The sequence below is a fragment of the Carlito syrichta genome, unplaced genomic scaffold, assembly GCF_000164805.1.
Source record: "Carlito syrichta isolate Samal-C Ts95f unplaced genomic scaffold, Tarsius_syrichta-2.0.1 Scaffold274096, whole genome shotgun sequence".
Classification (NCBI taxonomy): Eukaryota; Metazoa; Chordata; class Mammalia; order Primates; family Tarsiidae; genus Carlito; species Carlito syrichta.
Window position 1 is genome coordinate 206349 of NW_007218192.1, and position 8605 is coordinate 214953.

At 55.4% G+C, this 8605-nt stretch overlaps 1 protein-coding gene across 1 annotated transcript; it reads right to left on the reverse strand.

Annotated features, from left to right (window-relative positions):
- Positions 1-1229: 1229 nt before the first annotated feature.
- SLC52A3 (solute carrier family 52 member 3) lies at positions 1230-7260 on the reverse strand. Its single transcript, XM_008052402.1, has 4 exons — positions 6649-7260; positions 3763-4274; positions 1916-2039; positions 1230-1442 (listed from the first exon to the last, which is right to left on the reverse strand). The coding sequence occupies exons 1-4, from the start codon at positions 7201-7203 to the stop codon at positions 1230-1232; spliced, it is 1404 nt and encodes a 467-aa protein (XP_008050593.1). The 5' UTR covers positions 7204-7260.
- Between the last annotated feature and the right edge of the window lie 1345 nt (positions 7261-8605).

Here is an 8605-nt window from a genome sequence, read left to right on the forward strand (position 1 = left end):
AAAAAAAAAAAAAAAAAAAGAGGAACCAGGCAGATGAAGAAGGGGGATGGAAACTTTTCCTTGCACCAATTTATATTTTCTGATTTTTGAAACACGTGACTGTACTCCCGATTCAAAACAAGTGGGACCGTTTGTGGTTGTGTGGGGGCGGTGAGCATGCAGAACCTCTAAAAGGAAGTCCCAACACAGATGTTCCCTGCACACTCGATGCTGTACATTTCCGAGCTCAGCCTGGACCTTAGAACCAACTGAAAACCAATGATGTGGACACATTCTGGGGGTTCACAATGGACTCCTCCTTTGAAAGTTGACCTGAGTGTAAAAGCAGGGAATGTATTTATTTTTTAAAAAGAAACACAGAAAGTAAAAATAGCAATCCCCCGCTCCCCTCCTGTTGAGAGCCCTGTTTCTGAGTTTCCTCAGTGTCGGGTCCCAGCCCGGGGGTGGGGGCCCATTCGGAGGCTGGGGCAGGCCCTCCACGCCCCCTACCTCTGCCTCCCAGGAGGCCACCTACTCTCCAAGGAGGAGAGCTGCCAGGCCAGGTGGGACAGCAGGAAGAGATTGGGGCACAGTGTCCCTCCGTGCTGGAACTCAGAAAGCCAAGAGGCCCGAGACCCTGCCACTGGCCATCTGTGTTGTCTCTGCAAGGGCAGGGCCCTGTCGATCCCACTGGCCACTTCTAGGCTGTGTCGACGGATACTCTGTCAATCCTGTGGGATGTCAGGTGGGGTCCTGCTCTGGAGGGCTTCTTGCCTGTGTGCTGCTTCCTTTCTTCCCACGAAGCCACGGAGGTTGCTGCTATTTATTATGATCTCCAGTTTTGGGATGAGGAAACAGGCACAGAGAAGTCACGTGGCTTCCCCAAGGTCACACAGCTGGCCAGGAGCAGCTCACCCCCCACCCTGCCGTTTCCCTTCTAACGTCGCTGGGGGCCTGCCTCCTGCTGGGTGCTGCAGACCCCCTCTCGCTCAAGAATCAAAGGAAAGAAGACCTGAGCCGGCGGAGTCGCAGGTGGGGGACAGAGCTGGGGGGCAGGGCTGTGCCTTTCACGTCCAGGTCCCGCGGGAGGCCCGTGACATTCCCCGAAGTCCCCAGTGGGCGTTCCCGTTCCCAGTTCCAGAATGCAGGCCCTGCCTCCCTGCTTCCCCCATTGCGCTGTGACTCCGGCATGCTCCGGCCTCCCTGGGCCCACTTTCCGGGCGTCGGGGCGCGGGCGTTGCGGGCGCGGTCTAGGCGGGGCAGTGCAGGCTGCAGAAGTCCGCGGCCGCGAAGAGCCTCAGCACGTTGACCAGCGGGAACATGAGCAGCGCCCCGAGCAGCGAGCCCAGCTGCACCGCCGCGCCGCACCACAGGAGGGCGCTGCGGCTGTGGTCGCGCAGGGTCACGCCCAGCATGACCTTGACGTAGCTGAGGCAGCCGCTGAACAGCACCCACGAGGCTACCTGCCGGGCGGGGCGGAGGAGGGGCGGCGTGAGGGGCTGTGGGACGACCGCACGGCGACCCCAGAGGGCTAAGGGACACGATCGCACGGCGACCCAAGAGGCCTAAGGGACACCCGTGGAATAGCCTCCAAGTGCAAGGAGAGCCTTAATGGGGGTGGTCCTGTAAGTTGATCCCCCCCGGGCAAAGGATAACCCAGTGGCATTTCTCACTCGGCGGCCAAGTCAAGGGCATCTGGGAGAAGGCCAGGCGGAGGTCATATGGGGGCAGTGTGGCACCAGGGGAGAGGCCGAACTGGCCACCTCAAGTCCCTAAGCCTCCACTTCCAGGTGAGCAGCACCCCTCCCACCTGGGGCTTCCTGAGGGAGCAGCCACAAAGGCTTCAGTCAACAGAGGGCTGACCTGGGTCTCCCGGGGCCTTGGCCAAGAGGGAGGGGAGTGGGGGCGAGGAGCAACCCCTCGGTCGGATACTTACGATGAGGACTTCCCCGCCCCAGTGGCCCTGCAAGAGGGGGCAGGGGCTCATCACAGCCATGGCCATGTTGTAGGCTCCAAAGCTGGTCCCGAGCACTGACAGGACCCCCAGGAAGGGCAGAGACCTGGAGTAGAAAGGGGGTGGGGTTAGATCCGTGTGGAAGATTTCAGACTGCCTGGCTCAAGTGGGCCAGAGCCACTCTGGAGGAGCTGGTCTAAGTCACCCCGAGTGTTCATGGCCAGGCATCCCAGCCAGAGAAACAGAACAGACTCTGGCACCCGACTGTCCTGGTTCAAATCCTAGTTTCATGGTTTAAGCTGAGACTGGTCCCTGAGCCTCCAAAATGGCGGCCCTGCAGGGTCACGGTGACCTGCAGGGCAGTGTTTGTGGGGCCCGGCCCCAGCAGGGCCCCACCTGGTATTTCATCTGTTGGGTTTCCTCCTGCAACATGCCCAGCCTCCACCAGGAAACAGGGCTGATGAGAAGGCACCGCAGGTGTGCTGTGTAACCTCCAGTGACCTCCCCCTCTGGCCTCAGCCACCCCTATCTGCAACACAAGGTCCACGCAATCTCCGGGGCCCTGGCAGCCTCACTCTACAGGTGGCTTCCATGACCCCAGGTCCAACAACTGAGGACACTATACTTCCTCTGAGGTCCTTGTCCCTGAGGTCCCACTGGGCAGTCTCCAGAACACCAAGACTGGTCTGTCCCTGCGGTCTGCCTCTGTCATGAAGGACTATTTCTGCTCTAAGATTCCCAGATCCCATGACTTCCAGATTCTGTATTTCTAATACGTGGGGCTCCTCAGAGCCTGCCCTTTGGGCCTCTGGTCCTGCCTCCCCCAGATCTTCATGGCTTTTAGGCCCCAAAGGAGAAAACCCAGGTTCCTGGCCAACTGGGGTTTTCTGTCCTGTCCTCGCTGTGCCCTTCCCAGGCTAGGTGTGAGCAGGTCTGAGAGGCCAGTGAGAGACGGCTGCTCAAGGGGATGCAAGGCTGTAGGGCCTAAAATGTCAAGGTCCTGAGTGGGGTTTCTCCTTTGGGGGTGCTGAAGCCCTGTATCAGAACCCCTTGGGTTGCTACTAAAACCTGGAACCCCAGGTCCCCAGTGAGGCTGGCTCAATCTGCCTTGTACCATTTGCCCAACCGTTCTTGTGGAGCTGCGGCCCCAAGGAGACCAGCCGTGGGCTGGAGGCGGGAGGGCAGCGCTGACATCCTGGGGACTGGTCAGGTCAGGCCCTTTATCCAAGCCTCAGCTGCCCCTAACAAATGGAAGCCCCGGCTGCCCCTTTTTCTCAGGGGCTGACAGCAGCATCGGTGACACTCAGGCTGCATCGATGCATGTGAGGCGTCACTCCGAGGGCTTTACAGAACCAGCTGTCCCATGCCTCTGGCAGGCCTCGGGGACAGAACTGCTGTCACCCCCGTTTTCCAGACAGATGGAATCATCAGCTTAAATCATGGAATTAGGCTTTGAACCAGGACGGTCTGGTGCCAAGGTTTGTCCTGTTTCTCTTGCTGGGATGCCGAGCCCTGCCATGGATGCTCGGGGTGACTTACTTACTTGAGTCAGGTAGTCTGGAATTTTCCACATGGGTCTAACATCACCCTGGTTAGGGGTGGGGGAACAGAGGCGAGGCTCTTCTCCCTGAGGCACAGAGAGGTGAAGTGACTTGTCCAATTGTGCCAGCTGGCAAATGGCGGAGCTGGGATTTGGACCCGGGCGGGCGAGTCCACACACCTTGTTCTTAACCTCTATACACACAGCCCAGTGTGGGGGGTTAGAATTCTGGAATCAAGTGCTCCTCCAGTGCAGGTTTCCCAGGGCCGAAGGAAGGCACACAGCGAACCTGTTAGGCAGGAACATGGAGAGGAAGGAGGCGAGTGGGTTGGCCATGGAGCTGAGCGTGGCGGCCAGGTGGTAGGCGACCGGCCCGTAGGATAGGCAGGAGTAGGTCTGCACGGAAGGCAGCACGCCATTGGTGAGTGCATTCACGAAGACCACCAGGGTGTAGACGAGGGCCAGGTGCACCAGGCGGGGGGCCGTCTTCTCCTCCAGGTGCCCCTGGCCCTGACCGCTGCTCACCGGGCCCATGGGGCCCTCGTCCTTCTCTCCCTGTGGCCGGATGCAGTGGAGGGCGAGCTGGCTGCTGAGGAGGTCCTCGACGGAGGCCTCCAAGGCCCTGGGCTGACGCTGGAGGAGAAAGAACGCGGCCAGGCAGCAGACCATCATGAAGGCCAGCAGGAGGAAGAAGACCCGGGGCGGGAAGTGGGCAGGCAGGTGGCGGCTCTCCAGACGGACCACGGGGGCTGACATCCCAGGGAAGGAAGTGACCGCAGGGACCAAAGTGCTGGGGACTCCCTGCAGAAGGACAAGACAGGCAGGTCAGCTCGCCGGGGGGCAAGGACACAGGTGCCGGCAGCAAAGACGTGCATGACGGAACGATAATGTATTCTGCATGTGACATGTGTGTGTATGTGTGAAGGGTGACATCATACATGCGATAATGTAGCACACACATTATATATTACCATTAATAGGTAGTTGATAAGCAAGTGAATAACTGGTAAGGTAACAATAAAAATTGCTCCCACTGAGTGCCCGCTGGGCACGAGCACTTGGCCTGTATCAGCCCGTGTGCCTCCTCACAGCCCTGGGTGGTGGAGACCATGACCCCCCATTTTAGAGGGAACTGAGATGTCCGAAAGGTTTGTCACTTACCTGAGGGATATGGGAAGAATGTGGCAAAGCCAGTCCATCCAGTGATTACTGACTTGGAAGCTCCACCTTCTACCATTCTACTATGGACAGGGTGGCAGCCACAAGTATGTTCAGAAGAGGAGCTAGTAAGAGACTCCACTGAAGGGGGACTGCCCACCTAAGGGGGAACCTCCCACCAAAGGGGAGAACCTGTTACCTAAGGGGAGAAACTCTCACCCAAGGGGAGACCCTCCCACTCAAGGAGAGAAACTCTCACCCAAGGGGAGAACCTCCCACCTAAGGGGAGACCCTCCTACCCAAGGGAAGAAATGCCCACACAAGGGGAGAACCTCCCACCCAAGGGGAGAAACTCTCACCTAAGGAGAGAACCTCCCACTTAAGGGGAGAACCTTCCACCCAGGGGAGAACCTTCCACCTAAGGGGAGACTTTCCCATCCAAGGGGAGAGCCACTCACCTCGAGGGCACCCTGCTTCCCAGCCCCACCCATTTGCCCTGTGGCCACAAGGCCTGGTTCGGCCAGCTCTCCTTCCTTTGTATATGTGAAATTTCAAATATTTAAAATATCAACTAATTCAACTAATTAGCAAATGCTTGCAAGTCAGTGTGGCCTGGGTCTCGCTGGTTTGCCACTGCTGCTGTTCTGCTGTGATTTGGATAATACCAGACATATGGAAGTCATACAATATCCAGTGATGAAAAGGTTGGTGTGTTAATAGCATGAGGTATTGAAGCAATATCCATGGTCCTCAACCCTGGTTGTACATCAGTATCACCTAAGGAATTTTGAATAAATGCAAGTTCATGGCTGGGTACAGTGGCTCACACCTGTCATCCCAGTACTTTGGGAGGCCAAGGAGAGAGGGCTGCCTGAGTCCAGGAGTTCAAGACCACCTGGGCAACTTGGCAAGACCTCATCTCTACAATAAATTTTTAAAAAAAATTAGCTGGGTGTGGTGGCACACTCCTGTAGGCTCAGCTATTTGGAAGGTTTAGGTAGAAGAATTGCCTGAGCTCAGCAGGTCGAGGCTGCAGTGGCTGTGAGCATGCTACCACTACACTACAGCCTGGGTGACAGAGTGAGACCCAGACTCAAAAAAAGAGAAAAAAAAAAGAAATAAAAATTCACAAGCCTTTATCTGCAATTCTGGAATCCAAGAAACTCTGAACATCAAAATGCTTCTTGACTCGGTGGCAGCAACACTCGAATGAGTGTGAGCCTTTTGCAGCCCTGAGCTGCCACTGGTGTGAACGCAGATGGATTGCAGACAGTGAGTTCTGTTTGTCATGGGCACCAGCGTGGACCAGGGCACCATGTTCTACAGTCTGAAACTCCATATGCCAAAACAAAACCTGATCCCGAGGATTCAGACAAGTCCCTTCCTCAGAGCACATTCAGGACACAGTACCCTAAAATATAACCATAGGAGACCAGAATATGCCACCGCAAAACAGACCTCATGGCATATTGATTGTTGCCAGCTGGCTATTTTGGGAAACTGTAGACTAAAGAGCAGCTCTGAAAAGTTGCCTTTTTGTAAAAGAAATTTACATCTGGTTGGGCACGGTGGCTCATGCCTATAATCCCAGCACTTTGGGAGGGCGAAGTGAGAGGATTGCCTGAGCCTACGGGTTCGAGACCAGCCTGGGCAGCTTGGTGAGATCTCATCTCTACAATAAATAAAAAAATTAGCTGGGCATGGTGGCACATGCTTGTAGTTCCAGCTACTCGGAAGGCTGAGGCGGAAGGTTCACCTGAACCCAGCAGGTTCAGGCTGTGGTGGCTGTGAGCATGCCACTGCCCTTCCGTCTCCTATTTTTGTGAGACTCCCCTGCGTATGTCTGTACGTGATTACAGTGGATTTTCTGTTGTTAACCTGCCTTATGTTGATGCAATTCATGGACTCGCCACGGAGTCCAGAAGGATGGAGGGAAGCCACTTTCCCCTCCCTGACACTTGTGCTCAAGCACAGCCGAGCACAGAGGGCTGCGGTGGCCCTGGGTGATGCTGGGTACCTGTGTACTGCCGCTCCCATTGGTCACAGGGCTCAGCGTGGTGTCAGTGACATTGATGCAGGCGGTGAGGCCTGAGCCCTGGGCCAGAGCCACCAGGGCAGGCAGGAGGCCGCTGAGTCCTTCGCCCACAAAGAACGTGGTGAGGTAGCAGGTGGGGAGCTGGCTCATGAAGGGCAGGAAGGTGACCGAGGAGGTGCAGTCCACCAGGGCCAGGAAGAAGGTGAGGACCATGAAGGCGACGCTGTGGGGGCGGCCCTGCACCCAGGAGGTCACGTTCCAGAGGAAGGCGAAGCAGGTGCAGGCGACAGTGCCCACGCTCAGCACCGTGAAGATGATGGGCACCTCAGGGAGGCAGCCGGGCCGGAAGCGATGGAGCAGCGTGACCAGGAGGGGGCCGACATTGGCCAGCTGGATGACCACCGTGAGATAGGAGGGCAGGTACCAGCCCTCGGGCAGCTCCGTCACCAGCAGGGGCAGCTCGACCCAGAGCCCGTTGATGGCCACCCAGGAGCCCGTTCCGAAGACGCAGACCAGCAGGTGGATCAGGAAGGCCATGGTGGGTCTCCCCTTGGCCAGCGGCCTCTACCTCCAAGACAGGCCTGCAGTGGGGCTAATGCAGAGACAGCGGGTAAGAAATTCCAACTTCACTGCTTAGCAAGAGGGTATGATTTGGGGCCCAGGGTCTTCTTTTGTTCCTCCCCTACCCATGAATAAGCTGGCGTTTTGGTAAAAGAAAACACACACAAGTTCCTTTATAACAAGGCTTTCCTAGGCATGACTCAAAAACTCAGAGGGCACCAAAAAAAGTTTGATACATTCAACTGCATAAATGCTACAACTCACAAAGGCAAACAAGCAAACAAACAAAACACTTTCTGCAAAATATACCAACAGGAAGTTCAAAAGACAAATAACAACCAGGGGAGATATTTGCAACATAAATCACAAAGGGCTAATCTTTCTAATATACAGAGTTTTTAGAAATCAAGAACAAAGAGACCCAATAAAGTGAGAGCTAAGGATTTGAACAGTTCAGAGAAAAAAGTACAAATAAGCCCTAAACACATTTTTTGAAAAAAGACTATTGGCTTCCACTTACAGTGGGAAGACTACTCAAAGGTGCCTTTTCTCACCTTGACATTATTCCAGAACCACAGGTTACCTGCCCTGGGCACGATGACTCATGGATGAGGTGATTATTCACTGTGACCTTGCTGGTAATAGCAAAATATGGGAAGTGTGGTCAATAGAGGAGGAGCAAGCGAAAGGCACCTGTTGGAATATCACACACCTGTTGAAGAAGTTCAGGCACACATATCTCACTGGCTGATAGGGAAAGGTCTCCAGGCTACACCTATAACCTTGAAACAAAATCAAGGCAGGTAGACAGCATACTGCCTTTTGGATGTGGGAGAAGAGGAAGAGTATATTTTCCTTGCTTGAATTTGCCTAAAGCAACATGTGAAGGATGCTCAGGGGCTGCTGGGACCTTGGTGGGCCCGCTGTACATCTCTTAATATAGCTTTGATTTGAGAACTATGTAAATATATGACCTCATGCAAAAATATGGTTACCTGAGCAAACATTTCCATCCAGCCTGTTTTCCCCTGAAATTACAGAGCTCTCCAGCTGGACAGATCTTGGGACACCCCGCTGGAGCCCTCCAGATCCATCCGTCATCTGCTTGCCACCTCCCCACACCCTGCCTGTGTGGTCACTCTCGTCCATCTATGCTCAGTCGAAGCAGAGACACTGAAGGCCAAGGGGTGAGGCTCTGCCGCAGCCCGGCCACTCCCTATCCTGGTGCCCCCCGGCAAGTGAATGTGCCTGGCTGGGCCTCATTTCCTGCGTCTGTGAGTGGAGGCCAATGGCCATACGGGCCTGCTGGCTTGTCATGAGGTGAAGTGTGGGAGAGAGTTGACAGTGTTTCAAACAGTGCCAGGCACAGGGTGAGCCA

Coding starts and splice junctions, on each gene's coding strand:
- SLC52A3 (XM_008052402.1), bottom strand. CDS start 7,203: ATGGCCTTCCTGATCCACCTGCTGGTCTGCGTCTTCGGAACGGGCTCC. Junction 2,040..3,762: donor TCCATGTTCCTGCCTAACAG/GTTCGCTGTGTG, acceptor TTTCTACTCCAG/GTCTCTGCCCTTCCTGGGGG. Junction 1,443..1,915: donor GGGGCGGGGAAGTCCTCATC/GTAAGTATCCGA, acceptor CCCGCCCGGCAG/GTAGCCTCGTGGGTGCTGTT.